Genomic DNA, 25,177 nt, shown 5'->3' on the forward strand with positions numbered 1-25,177 from the left:
GATAATAAACCTTTAAAATATTGTTTTCATATTAAGACCAAAAGATCTGTGGAGCAACATGAAGAATGAGAGTGAATTTAATATAAGATTTTGTTTTTCTTAAATGTTTATCTTGAGAGAAACAGCAAGGGGGAGGGGTAGAGGAGAGAGAGAATCCCAAGCAGGCCCCATGCTGTCAGCACAAAGCCTGATACAAGGCTCAATCTCATGAAGCATGAGATCATGACCTGAGCCGAAATCAAGAGTCAAACACTTAACCGACTGAGCCCCCCAGGCGCCCCTAAGATCAGTATAAAATTTTAAAGAAATGTTTACATTTGGAGAGCTTTAAGCTATTCATTGTACTCTGCTGTAGAAGACTTATGTGTGGAAAAGTTTTTGAGAAACATGGTTTAAATATGGAATAAGATTGAGTTGATTGAAGACATTAAAAGAGGAATGAAAGGAACACATTTATTCCCTTTATGCCACTGTTCTCTGTGTTTAAGTCACTCAGGTCCCACCTCTTCCATGAAGCCTGCAGGCTCACCTGGGCTCAGAGCAGGCTGTGGCTTGCTCTGAATTGCTTCTATGCCTGTGTGTAGACACTTGACCAGGGATCATGATCATACTATTTAGAGACTTTGATTATAGTACAGCAAAAAGAGTTGCTTACTGAAAAATAATGGCTTGGCTCCAAAAGGGATCCAGAGGCTGGTTCTTTGCACTCTGGCACAGCTTACTCACTTGCTTGTAGCAACACTCATGGATGTATCACCAAAAGCACTCATTCTATCTGTCATTTCACTGGGTGATAAGAACTGGTGATGGAGATTGTGGGGTTAATTGCCCAGCTCCAGATGCTCTCCCCACCCCTGCCTCTTTTTCCAACTGCTTATGTGTGCTCCATTTCCCACCACCTGTACCCTACGTCCCAAGTCTCCAAGGCCCTACTCTACAGGTCTAGGCCTGACACCCTCTCCACACTGAGCACTCCTTTTGAGGACCTTAGATTTATTCAGAGTCCAGTAGGACCCCACTCCGGCCAGCCCTGCTTCCTGTGGACTGCCTAAACAGCACTGCCATAAAGAGTTGCCTCAGCTGAGCATGTCCTTTCTTTCCCCCGACAGACATAACCAGTGCGGTGCAATCCAAGAGAAGAAAATCCAAGTAAACAAGCTGGACAGCGACTTGATCCTTGTAAATGTGTGTGAATTTTACAAAAAGCAATTTTGAGCTGTGACTTTTTAAAATCCATTTCTGTACAGTTAGTCATTTTAATAAAGCGGCCCTTTTCCTAGTCCCTGCAACCTGTTTCATAAAGTGCAATGGGGAAAGCAGAGTTGTTGAACCCTTTTTTGGTGTTGCAAGATGAAGTTCAAGGTTTCTAAAATGTTGCCATGTATTGAGAGGAGCTAATGCAACTATGTTATTAGTTTTCACATTTCCTAAGCAGCCTAGAGTACAGGGTGAGCATTTTTAGATCTTCTAATGATGTATTGTGCTGTGGAAGTTATGTGTGTGAATAGCAGTAGCGGGAGCAAAAAGAAGCTTCTCATTTGGAAATGTTGTAAATAATTTTATTATATAGTGTTTTGGATGTATTTGTTGTAGAAATGGACCAGTGAATAAAGAGAATCTAAGGGTTTGTACAATGTGAAATATTGAATGTGTTAAATAAATGTCATTGTCCTAGAACATAAATGTACGTTATTGGCAAGGGATTACTGGGTGAACAAACTTTTTGTTTGGACCATAGATGAATAGGAACAGCCTTCTTTGTAAACTATAATTCCACCTTGTCCTTACTATACTGACTTTGAAGAAACTAGCCTGTTTCAGTGTTTCAGCACTGTACCAGGCACTTTGATAGATGTTGGTCAAATTTGTTTTGGATGCAAATAACAGAATCAACTTAGGATCAAAGGCCACCCAGAATTTTTTAGGGACAGGAAGCCATCAGTAACTCAGATGCACTTTTTCTCCACCTCTTACATATGTTTCTACAGTGACAGGATGGATTGCTTCAAAACAACTGTGAACATTTCCTCCATTCAACAGATAAGCACAGACTAACCAGCAAGATTCTTTGTAACAGCATCAAGAATCTAGCCCACTTTAGGTCAGCTTTCCACCTTCATTTCAGTTCTGTGGTTAGATCAGGTAGCTTCCAAATAAAAGTGATCATTTTGTGTGGTATACTTCAAAGATGTCCACGACTTTTCCGCCCTTTGGGTACCCTGTTTCTCATCTACATTAGGCTTAGGGGTGATTTCTCATCAATATGCCCAGGTTTTGCCCTTTCCTGGCTTAATTCCTACCTAAAAATTATAGACTCCAAACCTGCTGCTTCTGCCCCCACCCTACTCTCAACCTTCAGTGAACTCTGATGCTTAGGGCTCTGTCCTTGTCTTGGTCTGGGCCTCTGCCTTCTGCTGTGTCTTCTACAGCTAGACACAGACTCATCCCTTCCCCTGCAGTCTCTCCTTGCCCTTGCCAGAACCTAATGCCTGAGACCATGACTCCGTCATGCTTATTCTCATCTGTGTTTCAATTGTCATTATAGATGTCTTGGGTTATAAGGATCCTCTGAAAGTAGTTATTTATGAGTCAGACCCCACAATTGTCTGGTTCTATTTCCAGCAAGCTCATCTTCCCTCTTCCTTCCCTGTATGTGACACACACAACCAGAACCAAAGCCAGCCTAATAATAATCCCTATGCCAATACTGTGCTTGAGATTGCAGAGTGCTGCTTCTACTTTAGCTCTATACAGACAGAAAGCATAATGTGCTTTAAATAGATTTTTATTTATTTTTCTTTATATTAATTTTTTTCTCCCATAGAGGAATAACATTAAAATCTAACAATCAGAATCCTGTTATACACGTACACAGGCATGCCACATGACTGGATTGAGGTGGTTGTGTCCTTGAGTCTGTCAGCATGTCACAACATGGTCAACCAGAGTTGCCTCATTTCAGCCAGTCTCAAAATACATCCAAGAGGGATTCATTCAACTTGTTGGTTTCATTTAGAACTAGGTGGCAGGGCAAGAGGGAAGATACTAGGGGCTATGGTGTGTCTGCATTCAGTCCCCTCACATAAAGCCACATGGATCTGAGGAGGCATCCAAGAGCTCTAGTGGGGTTCTTGTTGCACCTAAGACATTCTAGGTCAGAACAAATTGATCAGGGTTCCAGGTGGGGGGTGGGGAGCAGGCATACCCCCAAACAGCAGCAAACTGCATTCATACACACATGGTACCCTGCGAGGGCCAAACTGGCAAAAGCTGGAAAGTGACAACCAGCTTGAAGAGAGCACTCAGACATATTGGGGAATTACTGTAAGTCACCCTTTGATGTACTTGGGTCTTACTGTAGAAACAGGGGTCTCTCTGACATACTTAGTTTTGGCAAAGTGCTAGTAATATTGACATTAATTAATACAACTTCTCCAGGGTCTCTGAAAACATCAGTCACGACAGACTCTCTCACCCCCTCCTGTCTAAGGTTGCATAGGACTTTATGAATTCTAGTTCCCTCGTGTATTCAAGTTCTGTGGTTTAAAAAAAAATCCTGAAGCATGCTCAAGGTGAAAGGCACATACACAGTCAATACAGTATGATGAGGTCTGATGCTTCAGGAATCAGACTAGCAGGAGACTGAGTAGTGTTGGTTCATAGAAATCTATACACAATTAAAATATTGCCACACTTAAATGCTACCAAATCTGTAGGAAAGTACAAAAACATATGAGCCTTACAACCAGCCAGGTGATGACATTGGAGGGTTCTAGAACTACAGGAGCCTCCAGAAATATGTGTAAGGAGTCTCTTGAAATTTGAGCCAAATGTCCTATAACTTGCTCGCCCCCTCCACACCAGAAGGATCATGGGGACTGCTCACAACTGAGCCTATGCCCCAGCTGGCAGCAAAGGAGTAGGCAGGAAGAGCTGGAGGGAGCTTAAGCTCTCGGAAGTGCGGGAGACCCTAAGCTGGCTGTGAAGTGACCACTGGGTTGCTGAAAGAATAAAAGCAACTCTTTATAACTGAAGGAGAACCTTGATAAGAGAAGCAAGGTTGTAACTACTCGGGCCCTAGTGGACTGGCTTAGGGACTTTGATCTCCTTTTACTGTAGATTTGGCTTGGATAGGAGACCCCAACAGGAACTTCCTTTGTCCCCATCCTGGCAACCATGGGGCTACCCCCTCCCTTATCCATATACCCAACACGACCCTTGGGGCTATAAGATCAGGGAGGGCAGCTGCCTTTACCGTCATGAGATTACAGAGTTTTCCAACCAAGCCTCAGCTTGGCTGTGAGGCCTAGAAACCTGGAATTGGAATGAGGGGGAAGACCTATGTAAGTATGTAACAGGCAATCTTAAAAGTGTCAAGGAAGAAAGCACACACTAAAAAAGGACATTTAGAGGAAAAGGGAAGCAACTCAGGATATCCCAAGAAGCTGTTGCTGGTGACTGAGCCCAAAATTCACTCCCACCATAAGAAGGAGAATGCTGTCTGCCTGTGACCCCGCTGGTCTCACCCAGGGATTCAAGTTCCCTCCTCCAGTTGCTTACTGGAGAGGGGGAGGGTAACCATAGGGCCCCCATTTCTCCCCGTTGGACTAGAAAGGGAGAGAGCCCTGGGGGAGAAAATGAGAGGCCCCCTGGAAGCCCTGAACCTGGATAGGGACTGTTTGGGGGTTGGGACAGTGGGGCTCCTGGCTTCCTACCCGGGAGTGTTTATTAGCCATCCTGAGCAGAGTGAAATACAAGGCCAGAGGTGAAACATGAAGGCTGAGCTGTCAGTCTTGGGATGGCTTCACCCCACAGCTTGTCCTCCCCAGCATCATTCCCCTGCATTCTTACTCTGGAGTGTGCACTTTCCCTGCCTAGAAGCCCTCTGGCCTGCATCTCTCCTAAACTAGTTCTAGCACCTTGGGCACGTGAACATATGGCCAGGATGGCAGGGCCTTGCCCAGCCTCTATTCCTGGGGTGACATGTTGGGGGTAGGGCAACAAGGTACTAAGCCCTTCAGACTCAGGCGTTCAGAGGAGTGAATTTCAGAGGAGAGATATGGTAAATGGGATTATAAAAACTGGGGGCAGACTCCAGGCTCAAGCCCAAGAGGAGGGCTTGGCCACTGAGCAAGCACAGGGCCAGCTCCCATGGTGCCCTGCTCCCCACAGGTTCTTAACCTGTATGTCCTGTCTACATCTCCAGTAGGCTGCGTCTTACCCTTGATTCCCTCCACTTCTCCTTCTAACTCACATCTCACAGTCCTATTCCACATACTTTACCTTTACAGGCCTAAACAACTCCAAGGAGTCCAATCCCAGGGGAGAGGGGGGGGGGGAGACTAAAGGCAGAGGCCTTTAGTCTCAGCGCCACCCCCTATCCGTTTGGGAGGGAATTACTGGGAATGAATAAGGGCAGGGATGCGTGTAATGCCAAACATGAGATAGGTGAGGCTGTAAAGTAGGAATTGAAGGCAGAGAAAAGAGCTAGGTCTGGGAGAAGAGGCTAGTGGAAGGAGTGGGCCAGAGGTACAGGAACGGAGGGCAAGGATGAAGAGGAAGTCGGGGTAGAGATGGGGACAGAGAGCAGAGAAGGAAGGAAGGATGGAATGTCAAGGGAGGGGGAGGAAATGGAGGATTAGATATCAGGCATGGGGTCGGAGGGTGGGCAGAAGGGGCTTCAGAAGCGGATTAGAGGATCAGTGGTGGGAAAATCGAGGGAGGTGGGAGAGGGGGCTAGCACCCCACCTCTCTCAAGGAGGAGGGAGGTTGTAGTGTCCAACCCAGGTGGGCGGAGGGCGCTCCTCGCGCAACACACTGGCTGCGGCAGAGGGGCCCGACAGGGGTCCGGGGTCCGCGAGGCGCTTGTGGTTCGGCCGGCGGATCCTCAGTAGTTGAACTGGCGCTGGCATGGCTGATAGACGAAGCTGCCCTGATGCTTGGGCCGGCGCGAACGGCTCTCGCGGGCGCGGTTCTGCCGTTGCACCACCTTGGCGCTCAGCGCGTGGCGCTCGGCGCGCTGCCGGGCCCGCTGTACCCGCCGCGCCTGGCCCGCCTTCTCTAGCAGTGCAGCCCGTGCCGGCAGAGGGGCGGCGGCGTGGTGCAGGGCCCGGGGCTCGCGACGGGCGGGCGCCAACTCCCTGCGGGGACAGAGCAGGGCTCGGTCGGGGCCGGACAGGTCCCGGGGCGGAGAGGCGCGCTGGCACCGCCCACCCAGTCCCCGCACCCTCGCTCCGGCGCAATGCGGTCTCTGCTCTTAGCAGGGCGCCCGGTGCCCTTCTTGTGGGCCCCAGCCCTTCCTCCGAGCCAGCCTGGAGACGCCTCCTCAGTTCTAACCCCTGTGACGATTAAACCGGACTCCAGGGAAGGCTCGGCTCCCACCTCCAATTCGGTCCTTACCTTCCGAGCTAGCCTCTGGAAACCCCACCCCTCCGGCGCTCCGGCCTCGCCCCTCCGCCAAACCCGCCCCAAGCCTCGGAGCTCCGTTTCTCCCCAGCCCTGTCGGGGCCAACAAGCCAGGCTGCTCCCTCTCTTAAAGCTCCGCCCCTTTACCCTCAGGCCCTCCCCTAGCCTTGTCCCCGCTCTTTGCCACGAAGACACGCCTCTAAAGGCCCCGCCTTCGACGCAGGGCGGGCTCCTGGGCGCGCTTCCCCCAGCCTCCCGGCCTGGACCCTTGCCTCCCAGACACGCTTCTCTAGGTCTCCAGGCTACGTTCCCGGCCCGCTCACCCTTCGCTAAGGTCGCCGTCAGGCAGGGCAGCGTCGGGATGCGGGGAAGGGGGCCCAGGCTCCAGCACTATGGTGCTGCCGGTGACGTAAACGGACATGCTGGGATGTTCGATGAGGAGGTCCTCCAGGGGGTTGCTCTGGAGGCGGGCGGGCCCGAGTCCGGGCCCCTCTGCAGTAAAACAGGCGGGAGGGGTAACAAACCAGCTCTCGTCCATCAAGGAGGGCGCGGGCGGAGGGCGGCCTGCGGGAGCAGGAGCGGCCCCGGGGCTGGGTGGAGCCGCGTAGCTGTCTACGGGGCGCGGGAGGGGTAGCCATGCGGAGGAGGGGGCGCAGCGGGGAGGGACACACACACACCGGACACAGTGGGGCGGGGAGAGAAAGGGCATCGTTAGTCAGACCCGCAGCCCCGCCTGCCGCGCCCACGGGGCACCCATGGGCCAGGAGTCTCGACCAGCTGCCCTAAGGCACATGAGGTGTGGGCCCCAACGCTGAGCTGCCAGGAGATGGCCCGGGCTTTGCATGGGATGGGGCCCTGTTACCCTGCCTTCACAGTCACTGCCTCAGCCCCAGTTTGCCCGGGAGGCCAGGCGAGCTTCCCAATCCCCTAGTAGCTCCCTTCCCCTCCGCAGCTCGGCCACCTGCCCATCACAGGCCCAGGAATCAGAGTCCTGGCCCCCCCGACCCAGGCCTCACCCGGCAGATCAATGATGAGCCAGCCGTCCACTTCATCCTCCTCGGAGACGAAGGCTCGGGGGCATCCGGGGTCCTCGGGGGGCGGGGGAGTACTGAAGAAAAGGCTGGTGAGGCGCTGGAACATGGTGGGAGAGTGAAACGGTCTCAGGGGGGCGCCCAGCGGCAGTGCAGATACCTGGGAGGTGCAGAGAGGAGTCACAGCGCCCACCCGACTCCCGGCTAGGGATATCACCCCCAGCCCTCAGAGCATAGTGAGAGTACGCTCTAAGGGATGTGTGGGGAAACTCTGCGGTGTGCGCGTGTCCTGGTAAGTCCACCTGCTTTCATGCTTCTCTATTTTCTGCGTGACCTTAGGAAGTTATTTAACTCATCTGTGCTTTAGTTTTCTCATCTATCAAATGCCAGTGATAATAGTACCTTCCTCTGGGCCCTTATAAGAATTACACGAGCTAATAATAGTATCCTCCTCTGGGCTCTAATGAGAATTAAATGAGCTAAACACAAAGTGCTTAGAGCCGTACCAGGGCACAGAGTAAGCGTTCAGTAAAATAATCAACTAGTTAATTATTAACATTATTGCATGCTCTAGGGGCATGGAAGGAGTGATGACTAGATGACTAGACTCTATCAGGAAAGGTCTCCAGAGGGTTGGACATCCACGCTGAACCTTGAAGGGTAAATAGCAGTTCTCCAAGCAAGGAAGAAACTGTCTGATATTGTGATTACTTATTATCATAATACAGCTAACATTCATGTGCTAGGTACTGTGCTAAGCACTTTACCTATATTACCACACGTACTTCTCACAACAACTCTAGGAAGTGGGTCTAATTATTATCCCTCTTTTACAGGTAAAGAAACTGCAGCTCAGAGAGGTAATGTAACTTGTGCAAAGTCTCACAGCTAATAAGACACAGAAGTTGGATTTAAACCCATACAGTCAGATTCCAGAGTCAGCACCCCCAATCACTATACTCCATTGCCTTTGCTGGGTATCTCTCTGGATTAGACAGTTTTAACTTGGTGACCTGGGTGTTTTTCTGGGAAGAAGTTTTCATCATGATTTCCTAACATTACTCCTTGACCCCCCAGATTAGGAACCACTACTTGAGCCTGTGTGGCTTGTAAAGTACTGGCTAGCAGAAATCCCACAGAACCGCTACCATGTGATTGCACAGCTCTCATCTGTGTCTGTCAGATGAGGTTCTAAGATCCTATTCCCATGGGCCCTCCCCCCTCTCACCCTCTATACCTAAGCTCCTGCTCAAGGGCAGCATTCTTGGCTAGGAGGAAGATCAGGTTGCCTGGCCTCAGAGAGACAGCAGGTCAGTGGGAGGTAATGATGAAGGGAGGGCCTATCAAACCCCAGGAGCCCTTAAGGATGAGCAATGAGGGTAGGACCAGGACCCAACCCCTCAATCAGCCCTTCCCTGGATGAAAATAAGAAAGGAGATCCCCTGCTCCAGGAATAGAGATGTCAAGGAGGTGGCTATAGACCTGCCCTTCTCCCCACTTCAGCCTGCCTTAGGACTAGGGCTGGCTAGGAGTCCCCTGGATGTCCCAAAGCTTGAGCCTCCTCACCTATCCCCTGAAGATGGTCAACCATTTTGCTACTGAGACACATGTCACCTTCCTCTAGGGATGTTTCCACATTTCCTGTAGAACTCCCTGGGGGCAAGTCTACTTTTCTACTCCCTGGAGGCAGTCTACACTTACTGCTAACCCACCTGAGTTATTTCTATGCTTGTTGCTATCCCTCCCATTTCTGGGATATGTTTTCACATTTGCCACAGAATCATCCAACCTCCATAAACAGAGTATTTCCACATTTGCAAACCCACAGTGGGCTCCAGACAGAAGTATTCCCTGGGTGCTGGCTTCTCTGGTGGGAAATCTACAGAGATTATAATAAAAAGGTTGGGCACCCCCAACTAGTGTCTGCCTGATACAAGCCACATATCCCAACCTGTCTGTCAGCCATAGGGAGTCAGTGATTCAGTTACCAAAATCCTGAAAGTTTGGCCCCTCCTGAAGGAAGAGAAGGTTGGAGCCTTGGTGAGGGCCATCATATTCACCTGGCTCATTTTACAACCTGAGAATCAGAGGAAATCAGTCTATCCAAAGACACACACTAGATGGTGGCCAGGCAGGTCTAGTCCCAGGACACTAAACATTCAGCGAAGGATGGATGTTTGCTGAAGGCCTCAGCAAACAATCACCCAAAAATATAATGAGGCAGGGGAGATAGGGAGGTCAGAGAGGAGTCAGAACTTTTCAAGTTACTGCTCACCTCAAAACCCCTCTGCCCAGCTATAAAAGGGTTTAGAGTTCCTAACACCAAGATTCATCATGCATTTACCAGAGCACCCACTGTGTACCAGAACCCATTGGGGATCTCCTCAAATTATAGACAGATTAAGGTAAAAGAGATTCAGTGGGAGGAAGCTCCCTGCCTGAAGTCACACAGCAAATAAGTGACAGAACCAGGAGTGACAGCAGCACCAGCCAGCCAGTGCCCGCCCCCTCTCATGACCACTGGGGGAGCCTCCCAGATTTGCTTTCCCAGCTTTGCCAGCTTCCTGGTTCTCACATTCCCAGTTCTGCTCCAGGGAGAACCATTCCCTTTAATAACTACAGCAGCTGTGCCCAGAATAGCTCTTGAGCCCCAAGCCACTTCTACCCCACCCATCCTTTAGCAAAGCCCAGGCTGGGATGGGACTCTTGGCCCAGTCTCTGGGCCCATCCACTTGGAAAGCCAGAACTCTCCTTCTCCTACTCCCTTCTCCTGGCCCTCTCTGTAAGCAGAGAAGGGGACAGCACAAGCCTAGTAATCACCAGCACTAGGCCAGGTCATGTCCTTCTCAGCTGACAATGCTAGGGGTTGGGGAGGTAATAAAGGGCCAAGCAGGGAACTCTCACCCTCCATCCTACCCCAACATCAGCCCCAGAGACACCCTGAGGCAGCCAATGACTCACCTTTCTGTGGTCAGAAATTTTGATGCAGCAATTTTATTGGGCTCTGGGTCTCCAAGGTTCAGAGTGAGGGTCAGGGCCACAAAAGGGGACCAGGTCTCCAGAGGCCTCCTGGAAAAAGATCCAGGAATGAGGGGACCTAAGAGCTCCATAAAATTTGGATGGCAATGAGCCCAAGGTGGAGGAGTCCCCAGTGTTAGGAGGATGTGTAACTTGTTACTTGTATTGAGTTCCTACTAGGCATGTGCCATGGCTAATGCATCTATCATTCACTCAGTAGGTATGACTCTAATTAGTTTCATGACCTGGAGTAAACAATTTCCCCCCTCTGTGCTTCAGTTTCCTCTGCGGTGAAATGGAGTCCAAGACCCCTTGTTTGGGGGTTGGGAGTGACATCCTCTAAAGCGCTGCACACAACAGCGATTAGGAAGATCAGACTCCGGCTTGGTAGTCCCCGGGGGTGCAGAGCTTGGAGCTGGAGAGAGGGTATTCCGCCATCTGGCGCTGCCCCCCCAACGACCTAGAAGTGGAGCTCTGGGCTGCCTCTGAACTCCAACCTACAGCCAGCAGCGCCGCCCGGACCTAAGTAGGGGATCAGGGGCCTGACTACAGCACCTGGGTTAGCCCAGGAAACTGCCGAGGCCCTTCCGGGCCTGCTGCCTTTCAGCGTTCCTCATCCGTGAGCCAAGCCCCGACCCAGCGCTTACCGGGTCACCGGAGGACAGGCGACCCGAGCCGGGGGGGCGGTGCCGGCCTTGGTGACGTCTCAATGTCATATGCAAATAGAGAGACGTCATGGTCTACCAGCGTGCGGCAGCCAATCGGAAGATGGGAATGCAGCCCGGCCACCGCCGGCGGAGACAAAGACCCGGGAGCCGGGAGCTCGGGGCGTGTCCAGAGACGCGGGACCCCCCTGGGCCGAAGCAGGTCTGGACTCACCTTGGGGAGGGGGAGGTACGGCGGGTGGGGTGGCTCTGAGGTAGTTGCACGGCGGAGCGTCCGGGCGTCGGCGCTGATCACAGGCCGGGCTGCATCGCGGGGCTGGACTGGGAGGCGGCCGAGCTCCGGCTTGGAAGCTCGCGGCTGCTGCGCTCGCCTGCGGGGCTTAGAGACTGTGCAGCCGCTGCTGGGCTCACCGCACAAATTGGAACGTTCAAACAGCTGATTGTGACGTCACAAAGGAGCCCGCCCGCCTAGCGTCACCGGCGGCGGAGCGGTGGCCAATCGCAAGCTTCGGATCCCCCCTCCCCACCCCCTCCACGATCCGCTGGATAGTGGCTCCTTCCCGACTCCGAGCCTCGGGGGGCCTCCCAGAGAGGCCACTGCTGAGTTCTTTGACCCCTAGCTCCAAGGGAGACCTACAGACCTCTTGATGAGGACGGTCCCCACTCCCTACGAGATCCCCATCTTCTGCATTTCCTGGATATGCCCTAGCGCCCTCACCTAGCCCACTGTCCCCCATATCCTTCCACAGGGATCCTCTCTCCAAGTCCCCTAATCCGTACCCTTTTCTCAACTCCACGTCCGTGCACGTCCATTCTTCCCATCAACCTTCCCTATTCTCTCACCTCACCCCTTCACATTCTCTGCTTTCCCCGCTCTATTTTTCCTCAGCCTGGCAGGCTTGGGAGGTAAGGGACATCCCTTTCCGTGGTTCCAGGGGAGCACCCGGGAATGTAGAGGAACTGGCTCAGCTGACGGGAAGGTTTTCAGAATGGGACTTGAAAAGGAAATGCCCTGGACTGAATAGCCCATCTGGAGATGGCTCTGTACTGGAACATTTATGCTTTATTTAATCCACATTGCTACCAGGGCTGACAGGACAAGGATTATTAGGTCTGATTTACACACAGGGGAACTTACAGGCTCACAAATCTCACTGTTAGTATGTGGATTAATTTTCAATTATGCATTCAACAAACATTTATTGAGTACCTAGTATTGCCACTGCCAGACCACTAACTGACATTTACTAAACACTGAGTGCCAGGCACCAGTTGTACTCTATAACACTTTATATGTGTTTTGATTTTCACAACAACCCCAAAAGGTGAGTATTCTCCCCATTTTCCATTTGAGGACACAGACTCAGCCTGACTTCCTACAGGTTGCGAAGCTATGGTAAATAGCAGAACCAGGATCTGAAACCATAGTTCCTGGCCCCAACCCTCTTCACTCTCTACATGCATCAGATTGTCCAAACCCCAGAGTGCTTCAGCCTCCCCAGGGAAACCCAGGCCTAGTCCTGACTGCCTCAAACTTGCTGTGTGGCCTCAAGGAAGTCATGTTACCTCTGTGGGCCTCAATTTTTTTTTCTGTCAAATTTAACATGTCCAAGCATCTAGAGATTCTTTCAAATTCTCTACCCTCAGGATTCTACCAAGCCCATGTTCTAGACCCTGTCTCTCCCAATGGCCTGGGAAATACCTGAGGTGAGACCACAAATACACATCCTCTGAATCTCCAGGGCTGGAGGTTCTGGGTCCTCTCTCAGTAGAGCAGGGCTGGTGGGGGTGGGTCTGAGAGCTGCCCATCTGGCCCAACAGGAGGCAGGGAGTGAGCTAGGCCAGAGCTTCATGCTCTGCTGATAAAATCCTGCCCCAGCCTAGTCTGAAACTCCAGAGGGACTCCTCAGCCCTAGCAACTAGGAGGAGCCAGGAAATAAAACCCAGAAGCTTCTGGGGGGAGGAGCAGCAGTGTTTTGGCCCTTGGAGTGGTGTCCCCAAAGTGTCATTCTGTGCAACCCTGAACCTCTGCTCTTTGCATATACTTCCTGCTAACTTCATATCCTCTCTTGACCTCCTTGCTGACTTAAATGAAATAATCCCTAATACTCCTCTCTCATCACACCATTTGCCTCTTCTAAAAACTTCTGTGGCTCCCAACGTATCACACCCCTTAACACAGCATTTGTTAATTTGTTCAGCCTTCCATGAACCAGTCCTAGCTCTCTCCGGCTTCATCCCCACTTCTCCTGTATGCACCTTGTGCTAATGCCAAATTCCTGTCTCCTTAACACTCTCCCACAGTTGTGGTATTGCTCAAGCTGTTTCCCCTGCCTGGAATGCCCTCTTCAGGCCTTTGTGAATGCATATATTTTCTGTCTTCAGGACTCTACTCACACCTTCTTCCTCCAGGTAGCCTTCCCCACCCATGTGTCTGGAGCTACTTTGATGGACAGTCATTTATTCAATAAACAAGAAGTAGTGATGACTAAATGTGTGTGTGTGTGTGTGTGTGTGTGTGTGTGTGTGTGTTCCTAAATGGATGGTTGGCATCCCAAGGGCGTAATCTCTGTCCATATACTACCCCCACCCAGCCTATGCTGGGACTGGCAGAGTAGACTCCAATCAAAAGCTCAGCATTTACAGCTCAAGAAGGGTGGCTGGTACAGGAATCTTCACCTGGATCCTGGACCCTGGTGTAGGGAGCATTCTGTTGGGCACAGGATTTTCATTTCTCAAGCCCAGGGAAGGGGCCTCTGGCATACACTCTGATGAGCTAGATTCTGCTCCCAGCTTTGGCTGAACCCCATGTACAGGCTGCTAGGGCAGATCCCAGTCTTCCATTTCTCTGTAGAATCAGAGGTACCCATGGAAGTAGCGGTATCCTCTCCTGAAACCCCTAGGACCCATCCCTCTGCACTGTAGATTTATTATCAGGGTTGGAGGACACCTCAGATCTTAATTCATCCAAACTCCTCATCTTACAGGTGGAGAAACTGAGGCACACAGGCACAGAGAGGTCAAGTTACCTGCTTAGAATTGTAGACCAGCAGAGCTATCTATTGAACCTGGTGGCAAAGGAGTGGGGGAGCTTAGTATTCTGGGACCCTGGTCTGGACCTGAGGGTTGTAAAAAGAGGCAGTGGGCACCATGCTGGGGGTAATCCTGGAGACTTATTTCCAATTAGAGACTGCCATTGCTGGATAGATATGGATGTCTTCATATACACATGGAGGCATCCGTGTACAAACATACACACATGCACATGAACTCACACCCACGGAGTTAACAGATGCCCATACCCATCCAATCCCTGCTCAGATATAAGCACCTTCCCAGTTTTATGGGCTCCAGGATTGGAGGTCAAGAGGCCATCCTTCTATTCCTGTCTGAGCCTGAGGCTTGCCCTCACCAAACCCTGGGGCCTCACCAATGGCTTGGGGCCCCCCACTTCAAAGGGCAGAGATGTGTCAGGTGTGTCAGCCTGGGTGCGTCCTTCACAGACCTTGTGTGTACTTGAAGATATGAGCCCGCTGGAGAACTGCCTCACCATTCATCCCTTCTCCCTTTCCCCTCTCAGATAGACAGCAAGGCTGAGACAAAGACCACAGGGTAGCTTGGAATCTGAGTCAAAATCAGGAGTCCTGATCACTCAGAAGCATAGCCCTTCCCTGCCCTCCACTAGTCCCAGAACTACAGTTAAATGAGAAGATTAATTATGATACTATTGGGATTTCTATGTGTCAGGTACTATTCTAAGTCCTTACCCATGTCAATAATTAATTTAATCTTCACAACAACACTTTATGTAGATAATAATTTTCTTTCCATTTTACTGGTACAAGAAACTGGGACAGAGACGGGAAAAAATTTAATTGGTAAAGCCAACTAGGGCAGACATAATCCCCAAACTCCTCCCAAACCAAATGTTCTATACCTTAACCAGGAGCCATATATCCAGAATTTCTATTCAGATAGGTTTGTTGTCCAACTCAGAGGTGTTTAAATTGAGGATGGTGTGTGTGTGTGTGTGTGTGTGTGTGTGTGTGTGTGAACACCTTGGCCTGATTGTCAGTAAATCCAAATTTCAGTCCTGGTTCTATCCTTGGGCTCACTGCCTGGGTTCCTGGGTAAATCACTTTCTTTGTCAGTTTTCCCATCTACAAAGTGGCTGGCCTCATGCTTCCTAAACAGTATCTCCAGTCCCAACCTTCAGGCATCCGAGTTTGTTTGTGTCTGTTTGTCCTCCCTGGAGGAAGGAATAGTCAGGACAGGATTCATTTCAGGAAGAGGAGGCAGGTGACAGGAAGTGAAATGCCTGGCTTGGTTTTAGTCCACCTGCCCATGATTTGAGGTTGGGGTGGTGACTTTGGGGTTCCTTGGGTATGTTTGAGTGTAGACAATTACCCAAGTGAGCTGCTCTGGTGTGAATGCCCTGCATGAATTCCCACATTTAGAACTTTTGGAAGGAAATGGTGGCATCCCTCCAGCTTTGAGGCTGGGAAGGAGAAGGTAGACAATGAGGTTCCCCCCTGCTGAGGCAGCCACTCTTCTAGGAGCAGATGGGCTCCCTGCAGCTCAGACCACTGCCCTTTTCTGCTCATAGCTCCTCCTTGGCTCCCTACCATCTCTAGGCTGCAATTCACACGACAGACCAGGCATGCTCTCGTGGTACTTGGTACACAGTAAACATTCAGTAAGTACTGACTCGAGGGGTGAGTGAAGCTGCCCTCACCCACTCATTTGGCCTTCTCCGTCAACACACACACACACACACACACACACCATGCAAATGATCACACTCCAAGCTACCACCAGTTTTTCTGCTTCCAGGATTTTGCTCTCCCAGTTTCCTCTTCCTAGGGAGCCCATCCCTCTCCCCCTACCTAATCTCCATGTGTCTAGACCCTCTTTATTCTTTATTAATTCTTTATTAATGTAATTGGCAGCTTATATTTATTGAGCATTTACTGTATGCCTGTCACTCTCCAGGATGGACAGCGTTTCTATCCCCATTTTACAGATGAGGAAATTGAGTCTCAGACTGCTGAGGCCCAAGATCATGTTTCTGTATATATAGCAGTGTATAGAAATATTGGATGTACATCTGTGCACATATAATAATAAATAGTGTAAAAATGATAAAGCCTATGTGTGAAAATTTTACAGTATCTTTACCTAACATAAAATCATTTTCTCAAGCAGCACTCCCATGTTGGCCTTGGAGTAGCAAACTGCCATGTTTTGGAGAGGGCCACATGGCAAGGACCCAAGAGGGGCCTCTAGAAGCTGAGAGCAGCCCCCAGATAACAGATAGCAATAAAATAAGGATCTTAATAATATGGCTGCAAGGAAATGAATTCTGCCAACAACCTGAGGGAGCCTGGAAGAAAAAGTTTCCCTATTTGAGTCTTCAGATGAGGACACTGTGGTCAACACCTCAATTTCACCCTGTGGGTCCCTGAGCAGAGAACCCAAATGAGCTGTGCCTGGACTTCTGACTAATAAGACTGTAGCTAATAAGTAAGTGTTGTCTTGAGCCCCTAAGTTTGTGGAAGTTTGTAACACAACCATAGAAGACTTCTACACATGTGTTCAAAAAGTTTTTTGCATGAAAATCAAGAGGCAGCTTGAGTTACTAATCTTACTCGAGTACATTTTGTCTTTTTTTTAAAGGTATTTTTAAAGTTTATTTATTTATTATTTTGAGAGAGAGAGAGAGAGAGAGAGAGCAAGTGGGGGAGGGCCAAAGAGAGAGGGAAAGAGAGAGAATACCAAGCAGGCTCTTCACTGTCAGTGTAGAGCCCAGTGTGGGGCTCAAACTCACAAACTGCAAGATCATGACCTGAACTGAAGTCAGATGCTTAACCAACTGAGCCATCCAGGCGCCCCCAACTAGTACATTTTGTCTTCGTGCAAATATTTTTGTAAAACTCATAATAGTGTTACAAATGGGAAAACATATTTTTTCCTATCTTTTTTTCTTTTGCCAAAGTCATATACTTGAAATTAAGTAACTTCAATATGTGGGATGCAACTCTAGGTATATATCAGCCAAAAGGCACTCCTTCCAGGAAGCTTTCCAAGATCTCTTTGGGAAGAAATAACTTCTCCCTTCTCACAGCCCCCAAAACATATTGTCTGCCTGTCCTTAGAGCATTATACACTTTCAATTCATCACACTCAGTAATGACTAGTTACTCTCTGGGAGACAGGTGCCTTTTCTATACTTGAGAATCTCTTTCAGTGTAAGCAGAAATATAATCAGAGACATTATAAAACAGGGAGATAGGGGCTATGACAGTGGGTAAGACAAGATGCTAGGGGAATCCAAAAAAAAAAAAAAAAAAAGAGAGAGAGAGAGAGAGAGAGATTCAAGGAAGGCTTCAGGGAAGACAAGGCATCTGAGGTACACTTTGAAGGATGAGTAGAAGCTTGCGTGGGACAAATGGGTTGAATGCCCTGGAATATGATTTCAAATCAGGAGCCCTGCACCTTTGTCTTGGCTCTGCTTCTGACTTGCTATGTAATTTGGGGTGACTTTCTGTCCCTCTGTGGGTCTCTGTTTCTGTACAATGAGGGCATTAATGGGGAATTCCTTTGTCTGCTTACTTGTCCTCTGCCCATGATTTTCTTTTTTTTTTTTAATATATGAAATTTATTGTCAAATTGGTTTCCACACAACACCCAGTGCTCATCCCAAAAGGTGCCCTCCTCAATACCCATCACCCACCCTCCCCTCCCTCCCACCCCCCATCAACCCTCAGTTTGTTCTCAGTTTTTAACAGTCTCTTATGCTTTGGCTCTCTCCCACTCTAACCTCTTTTTTTTTTTTTTTTTTCCTTCCCCTCCCCCATGGATTTCTGTCAAGTTTCTCAGGATCCACATAAGAGTGAAACCATATGGTATCTGTCTTTCTCTGTATGGCTTATTTCACTTAGCATCACACTCTCCAGTTCCATCCACGTTGCTACAAAAGGCCATATTTCATTCTTTCTCATTGCCACGTAGTATTCCATTGTGTATATAAACCACAATTTCTTTATCCATTCATCAGTTGATGGACATTTAGGCTCTTTCCATAATTTGGCTATTGTTGAGAGTGCTGCTATAAACATTGGGGTACAAGTGCCCCTATGCATCAGTACTCCTGTATCCCTTGGGTAAATTCCTAGCAGTGCTATTGCTGGGTCATAGGGTAGGTCTATTTTTAATTTTCTGAGGAACCTCCACACTGCTTTCCAGAGCGGCTGCACCAATTTGCATTCCCACCAACAGTGCAGGAGGGTTCCCGTTTCTCCACATCCTCTCCAGCATCTATAGTCTCCTGATTTGTTCATTTTGGCCACTCTGACTGGCGTGAGGTGATATCTGAGTGTGGTTTTGATTTGTATTTCCCTGATAAGGAGCGACGTTGAACATCTTTTCATGTGCCTGTTGGCCATCCGGATGTCTTCTTTAGAGAAGTGTCTATTCATGTCTTCTGCCCATTTCTTCACTGGGTTATTTGTTTTTCGGGTGTGGAGTTTGGTGAGCTCTTTATAGATTTTGGATACTAGCCCTTTGTCTGATATGTCATTTGCAAATACCCTTTCCCATTCCGTTGGTTGCCTTTTAGTTTTGTTGGTTGTTTCCTTTGCTGTGCAGAAGCTTTTTCTCTTCATAAGGTCCCAGTAATTCACTTTTGCTTTTAATTCCCTTGCCTTTGGGGATGTGTCGAGTAAGAGATTGCTACGGCTGAGGTCAGAGAGGTCTTTTCCTGCTTTCTCCTCTAAGGTTTTGATGGTTTCCTGTCTCACATTCAGGTCCTTTATCCATTTTGAGTTTATTTTTGTGAATGGTGTGAGAAAGTGGTCTAGTTTCAACCTTCTGCATGTTGCTGTCCAGTTCTCCCAGCACCATTTGTTAAAGAGACTGTCTTTTTTCCATTGGATGTTCTTTCCTGCTTTGTCAAAGATGAGTTGGCCATACGTTTGTGGGTCTAGTTCTGGGGTTTCTATTCTATTCCATTGGTCTATGTGTCTGTTTTTGTGCCAATACCATGCTGTCTTGATGATGACAGCTTTGTAGTAGACTGCCCATGATTTTCTAAGGAGAGTTTTATTTTGTCTGACTGCTTTGTGTGTGTGTGTGTGTGTGTGTGTGAGACACAAAAGTAGGATAACAGGATGACAGACACTGAATGGTAAGGTGGGGAGGAAAAAGAAAAGCAAAGCTGTGGGAAAGGGCCTCGGGGGACAATTTTTGATGGAAAGTGACAAGTTTGGTGAGTGAGGGGCACTGAGAGGCAACAATGTGGCTTGAGAGGGTTAATGAGAACACAGGAGATTCTAAAGAGTGTTGACCTGGATTATAGACCCTCTGATGTCTTTCAAGAATTATAAATAAATATTAGAGTCATTTTTTTTAAGTCAACAAAAAAGTGCCTGTTTTGTGTTAGGTATTGTTCCAGGTACTTGGGACACATGAGAGAATGCAACAAAGGTCCCTGCCCTCATGGAGCTTACAGTCTAGCATTTTTTACCATTGCACCTGCATGCTGTCTGTGATCCTGGACAAGTCACTGCACCTCTCTGTGCCCGTCATCAACTGCCTCACGTGGGAATGAGCAGGCCCCACTCAGACATGGGTAACGGGCCTGGTGCACTGTAAATGCCAAACGGGACTCCCATCCCCAACCCACCACCCAGACAAGAGAAAGGGCTGGAGGTTGACTTTTAATAATAAAGCACAAGAGGGAAAACGTGGAGGGATTTGAGCAGGGTGGTCAGGTGTCCTACCACACCAGGGCCTGGGCTAGCTACACAAACTGCTGCTGCTGCTGTTGCTGCTTGGTAGCGGCCTTGCTGGCAAGGTCCTTGGCCTCCTCTGTAGCTGCCAGTGCTGTCCCCCTTGCCTTCTCCTTGGCTTCCTTGGCTGTCTCAACAAGGGGTTCGGAAGGGGCCTCACCTTGCAGCTTGGCCAAGATGTATTCAAAGCCCTTCCTAGTCTTGGTCACAATTGCTCTTGAACCAGGCAAGGCCAAATTCGTGGACAGCTTTGGAGACATCAAATAAGCTGGAGGAGACCCAGGCTTCCCAGCGGATTTTGGTCTAGCCGCTGTTATCAGAGTTCACACAGTAAACACATAGTTCTTCCACCACCAGCAGCTGGGCCTGGTTGATGTTCCAGGTGAAGGTGGTCATGGTCTAGTTCTGTGAGTCCACAATAGAATCCTCCAGGATGCACACTGAGGGAGCAACACTGGCAGGAAGCAGTCACTCCGCCCAGCAGGGCATCCTGTTGGTCTTGGTCAGGAGACACTGGGTCAGGGGCCACCTCCTGGTGCACTCCGTCTTCGGTCAAGACACGTTTGCTATAGGGATTCGGGTGCTGCTGCCGGAAGGCAGCCAACACTTGGTCCCAGGAACTGTGGAGCAATCAAGCTCTGGCCCAGAAATACTTCACCATCTTCCTGACCCGGGGTGGGGTGTGTGCTGGGGGTTGGGGGGTGGCGGGGGAAGAGGGGGGTGGGGTGGGGGCACCACACCCCACCCAAGCACAAGCAGCGGCCCTGGCCATGAGGGGTTGTCTGGCCACAAGCCTAGAGCCATTTTAAAATTACTTTTGGGAGCTGGACTGTTGTTCTTGGATTTAATACATTTTCATTCATTTCTGAATAGATTGAAATGCACGTAATTCAAAAGCCTAGAGAATAAAAGGATATAGGTTTCCTTCTCATTTCTAACCCCAGCACCCTCCAATCAACTTCTGCTCCTTAGGGGTGACTGCTGTTACCCAGCTTCTTGAGTGAAGTGTTGGAAATATTCTTTACATATACATACGGATATGTATGTACGTATATGTATATGTGATCACCCCATTTTGAACACAAACGAGAGCTGTGCATACTGTTCTGAAATTTTCTTTTTTTAAAATTTATTTTAATGTTTATTTATTTTTGAGAGAGACAGACAGAGTGTGAGTGGGGCAGGGGCAGAGAGAGAGGGAGACACAGAATCTGAAGCAGGCTCCAGGTCTGGGCTGTCAGCACAGAGCCCAATGCAGGCTCAAACTCATGAACTGTGAGATCATGACTTGAGCCAAAGCTGGACACTTAACCGACTGAGCTACCCAGGCACCCCTGAAATTTGCTTTTTATAAAAAAAAAAATGTTTAATGTTTATTCATTTTTGAGAGACAGAGAGAGACAGAGCATGAGCGGGGAAGGAGCAGAGAGGGAGGGAGGCGCAGAATCTGAAGCAGGCTCCAGGCTGTGAGCTGTCAGCACAGAGCCTGACGCGAGGCTTGAACTCACGAACTGCGAGGTCATGACCTGAGCCGAAGTCAGACGCTCAACCGACTGAGCCAGACGTCCTGAAATTTGCTTTTTTTAACTTAACAATATAACATGGAGATCAGTCCCTAATAGTACATAGTACTTCTTCATTCTTTGTTAATAACCACATAGTATTACATTATATCATAGTATGGATAGACTGAAGTTGTCCAATCAGTTCCCTGTAGCTGATCATTTGCTTTGTTTTCAACAATTTATTCTTTACATGGCAGTTCTTGAATGTGACATTGGAGGCTAAGCCTGGGCCATGTGGGGCCCTGGGATTTATTTGGCTTATGGGAGTATTTGGATTATGGAGTATGGGATCTTTGAAAGATACTGACTCATTCTCTGACCAAGCTCTTCCTACCACCCTTTCCCTTGATTTTCTACTCACTCAACCTCTAGGCCCAGAATGGCAGCCTCAGCCCTTTACCATGACCTGTTCTCTGAGGTCCTCAGAACTCCTTCTACTCCATAAAACCCTCCTGGCCTGATTCCCTTGATTCAAGCCATGAGTCTACCAATGGGATCTTTGGGTAGAAAAGCTAGGGATAGAGACCATGAATAGGTTGTAATTATTTATTGATCAATTCCTGAACTTACCTGGGCCTTCCTGCTTGTTCTCCATCTACTTGTCTGGTTTTGTATGGATTTTATTCTCCCTGTCTTCCAGAGGAATTCTCTGGGTCTCTGTCGGGGGTAGGACCTTACTTGTGGGTCTTAAAAAAAATGTGTCTTCCTGGGGTGCCTGGGTGGCTCAGTCCTTCACGTGTCTGACTCTTGATTTCGGCTCAAGTCGTGATCCTGCGTTGAGGCTCTGAGTCAGGTTCCCAGCTGAGCTTGGAGCCTGCCTAAGATTCTCTCTCCCTCTCCCTCAACCCCTCCCCCTACTTGTGTATGCACGCACTCTCTCGTGCACGTGTTCTCTCTCTCAAAATAAATAAATAAGCATTTTTTAAAATGTACCTTCTTGTGGGAGAAGAAACCCTTCTACCTGTAATGGGATTGCATGGAATGGTTATTTACAGATAATCTAGTGCGCTAAATTTACAGATGAGGAAACTGAAGTGTGGATGAGGGGGAAGGGCTTACCCACGATAATCGAATGAGTGAGTGAAAGGGACAGGAAAGACACAGGAAGTTTTCATTTCCAGATCTTACCCCTTCACTCTCTTCTCCAAGAGTTCAAACTCAGTCAACCTTTATTTTCAAACTCTAGTATATAAAGGTAACAGAATTGCAGTATTATTCCTATGATGGATGACTACTTAGCAATAAAAAGGAATGAACTATAATACCTTAAAAATATGGATGAACCTCAAAATACGATGCTGAACAGAAGAAACCAGATGCTAAAGAGTACATATCATATGATACCATTAGTATGAACTTCTAGAACAGGCAAAAGGAGTATGTATACTGACAGAGAGCAGGTCAATAGCTGCCTGTGATGGGTGGAAGGACCGACTGAGTACAAAGGGGAGCAAAGGAATTTTCTGGAGTGATGGAGTGCTCTATAATTTGACTGTGGGAGTGGTTACATGGTGTCAAAATTCATTACACCTCAGCAAAGGTGGCTTAAAAAGGAAAAAAAGAAGCAACATGGAAATATACTTACTCAATTTATTTAAGAAACTACAATGTTACCACTGACCTACATGTACAAAACCAACATTGACCAACTCATTTGAGAAGGGGAAGTTTAGCAGTTCATAACCCTCAGATAAGATGTTTTCCATCTTTGAAATGAAGTTGCCACAGATTTTGATCATAACATCATTTTCCTTGGGCTTTTGTTCAAGAATTTCCTCTGTCTCAAAATCATTCCTGACTTAGGTTGGATTAAAAAGCTACTGACTACTACCTCTTTGCTCTATATCAGAGTGATTTATTAGCTTGACAGATTTAATTTTTCTACTGCAGAGGTCTTCAAAGTGTTTCAGTTCTGTCCTTAAGAAAGAAAAATTATTTGTACAAGTAATAACAACCATGGCTAATGTTAATTGATTGTTTTCTATGTTCCAGGAGGTATTCTCAATGGTTTTCATGTAATATTTCATTACAGCTTCAGAACAATCACATAAGGGAGCTACTCTTATTATCCCCGTCTTGTAGGCTTGGAAAATGAGGCACAGAGAGCTTGAATTATCTGCCCAAGGCTTGACAGCTACTAAGTGATAGACTGGGATATGAATCTTTTTAGCCTGGCTCTAGAGCCCATCTAGCTGTTAAGCACTATATGGTATTGACAACCAACATGACTCAAGAGTGATAGGGAAGCCCTTTTACCTTAGGATCCCTTCCTCACTGTACCAGAAATTCCACCATTATAGCTTCCTCCCTCACAGTTAAGCATTTCCCTATTTAGATGCCTCCTAAAATACAACTAGTTAAGAGATTAGGAACACTAAATCCCTACACTTCTAGTTGACTGGGTTTTTTCACTGCACTCTCCACTGAATGGACTGAGAAACACAGACTGGGAGGTGGGAACAGGGCAGCAGGGCATTGAAGGGAATGAACAGAGAGGTAAAAGGTGGGAGCCAGATGTCCCAATTTTCCTAGACTGGCCCTGTTCAACCTCACATCGACGGGGACTCTGGAAATATGACCCTATAGCTAATTGGCTCTTGTTCTCAGCCCAGAACTCTGGGAACAGGGAGTCAAGTGCATGAGAGGTGACAGGAGAGGCTCTTTGGAATGATGCTGGGAGTAGCTCAGCCTCTTTCTGAGCCAAGGTATTCCTTGGGGGAGGGCAGGTGGGACAAAGGGCATGATATGAATCCTTCTCTCAGAAGAAGGAGAGTCAGCTTCAGCCTCACTCTTTTGCCTTGGGGTAGTTGAATTCTATCCATTTGAATTCTACTTTTTAAAATTAAAATGTATTTTAGGGGCGCCTGGGTGGCTCAGTCGGTTGGGCGGCCGACTTTGGCTCAGGTCATGATCTCAAGGTCCGTGAGTTCGAGCCCTGCATCGGGCTCTGTGCTGACAGCTCAGAGCCTGGAGCCTGTTTCAGATTCTGTGTCTCCCCCTCTCTCTGCCCCTCCCCTGTTCATGCTCTGTCTCTCTCTGTCTCAAAAATAAATAAACGTTAAAAAAAAATTTAAAATGTATTTTAAATGATGCAACAATTTATGTAAATTGAAACAAACAAATTTTGTAATTAAAAACGTTGTAAGTATAAAATTCAAACAATTAAGATAAAGTTAAAGTCCCTTGACCATCCGTCATCCAATTCAAGAGACTTTCCACCACTGCCCCTGATTGGGAGTGTATCTTTTCCTTTTTTTTTTTTTTTTTTTTTTTTTTTAGACAGAGGGAGAAGGCAAGCAAGAGAGTGGGCAGAGGGAGGGCGAGAGAGGGAGAATATTTTTCTTAAGTTTATTTATTTACTTTGAGAGAGAGAGAGCACACAAGCAAGTAAGGAAGGGAGAAAATCCCAAGCAGGCTCCACACTGCCAGCACGGAGCTCAATGCAGGGCTCGATGTGGGGCTTGATGTGGGGCTTAATGTGGGGCTTGAACCCACAAACCATGAGATCACAACCTGAGCTGAAACCAGGAGTCAGATGCTTAATTGACTGAGCCACCCAGGCTCACTTAAGCAGGCTCTGCACTGAGTGCAGATCCTGATGTGGGGCTTGATCCCGCAACTCCGGGATCATGACCTGAGCCGAAATCAAGAGTCAGATGCTCAACCAATTGAGCCACTCATGTGCCCCTCCTTCCCTTTTTCTA

The 25,177-nt window shown here is 48.3% G+C and overlaps 2 protein-coding genes and 1 pseudogene across 18 annotated transcripts in view; 1 reads left to right on the forward strand and 2 right to left on the reverse strand.

The window, feature by feature from the left end:
* NCOA6 (nuclear receptor coactivator 6) overlaps positions 1–1,677 on the forward strand; it is a 108,105-nt gene extending 106,428 nt beyond the window's left edge. For all 9 annotated transcript variants that reach the window (XM_042931154.1, XM_042931157.1, XM_042931159.1 and 6 more), the window contains one exon: positions 1,110–1,677. In XM_042931154.1, coding sequence (XP_042787088.1) covers positions 1,110–1,153 — 44 coding nt within the window. In that variant the 3' untranslated portion in view covers positions 1,154–1,677. The remainder of the gene's footprint in view (positions 1–1,109) is intronic.
* Positions 1–13,118, reverse strand: part of TP53INP2 (tumor protein p53 inducible nuclear protein 2) — a 28,062-nt gene extending 14,944 nt beyond the window's left edge. Inside the window, exons 1-6 of one of the 9 annotated variants that reach the window (XR_006200483.1) lie at positions 12,822–13,118; positions 11,334–11,520; positions 7,422–7,596; positions 6,729–7,017; positions 5,749–6,140; positions 2,768–4,314 (exon numbers count right to left, since the gene is read on the reverse strand). Coding sequence is in view for 7 of the 9 variants with exons in the window: in XM_042931164.1 (XP_042787098.1) it covers positions 5,888–6,140; positions 6,729–7,017; positions 7,422–7,596; positions 11,334–11,520; positions 12,822–12,928 (1,011 nt within the window). In the remaining 2 variants the exon portion in view is untranslated. The other 8 variants (XR_006200484.1, XM_042931164.1, XM_042931165.1 and 5 more) reach the window with 8 other exon arrangements.
* Positions 13,119–19,919: 6,801 nt separating this feature from the next.
* On the reverse strand, positions 19,920–20,569 carry LOC122214918 (annotated as a pseudogene).
* Between the last annotated feature and the right edge of the window lie 4,608 nt (positions 20,570–25,177).

The sequence above is a fragment of the Panthera leo genome, chromosome A3 (assembly GCF_018350215.1).
Source record: "Panthera leo isolate Ple1 chromosome A3, P.leo_Ple1_pat1.1, whole genome shotgun sequence".
NCBI lineage: Eukaryota > Metazoa > Chordata > Mammalia > Carnivora > Felidae > Panthera > Panthera leo.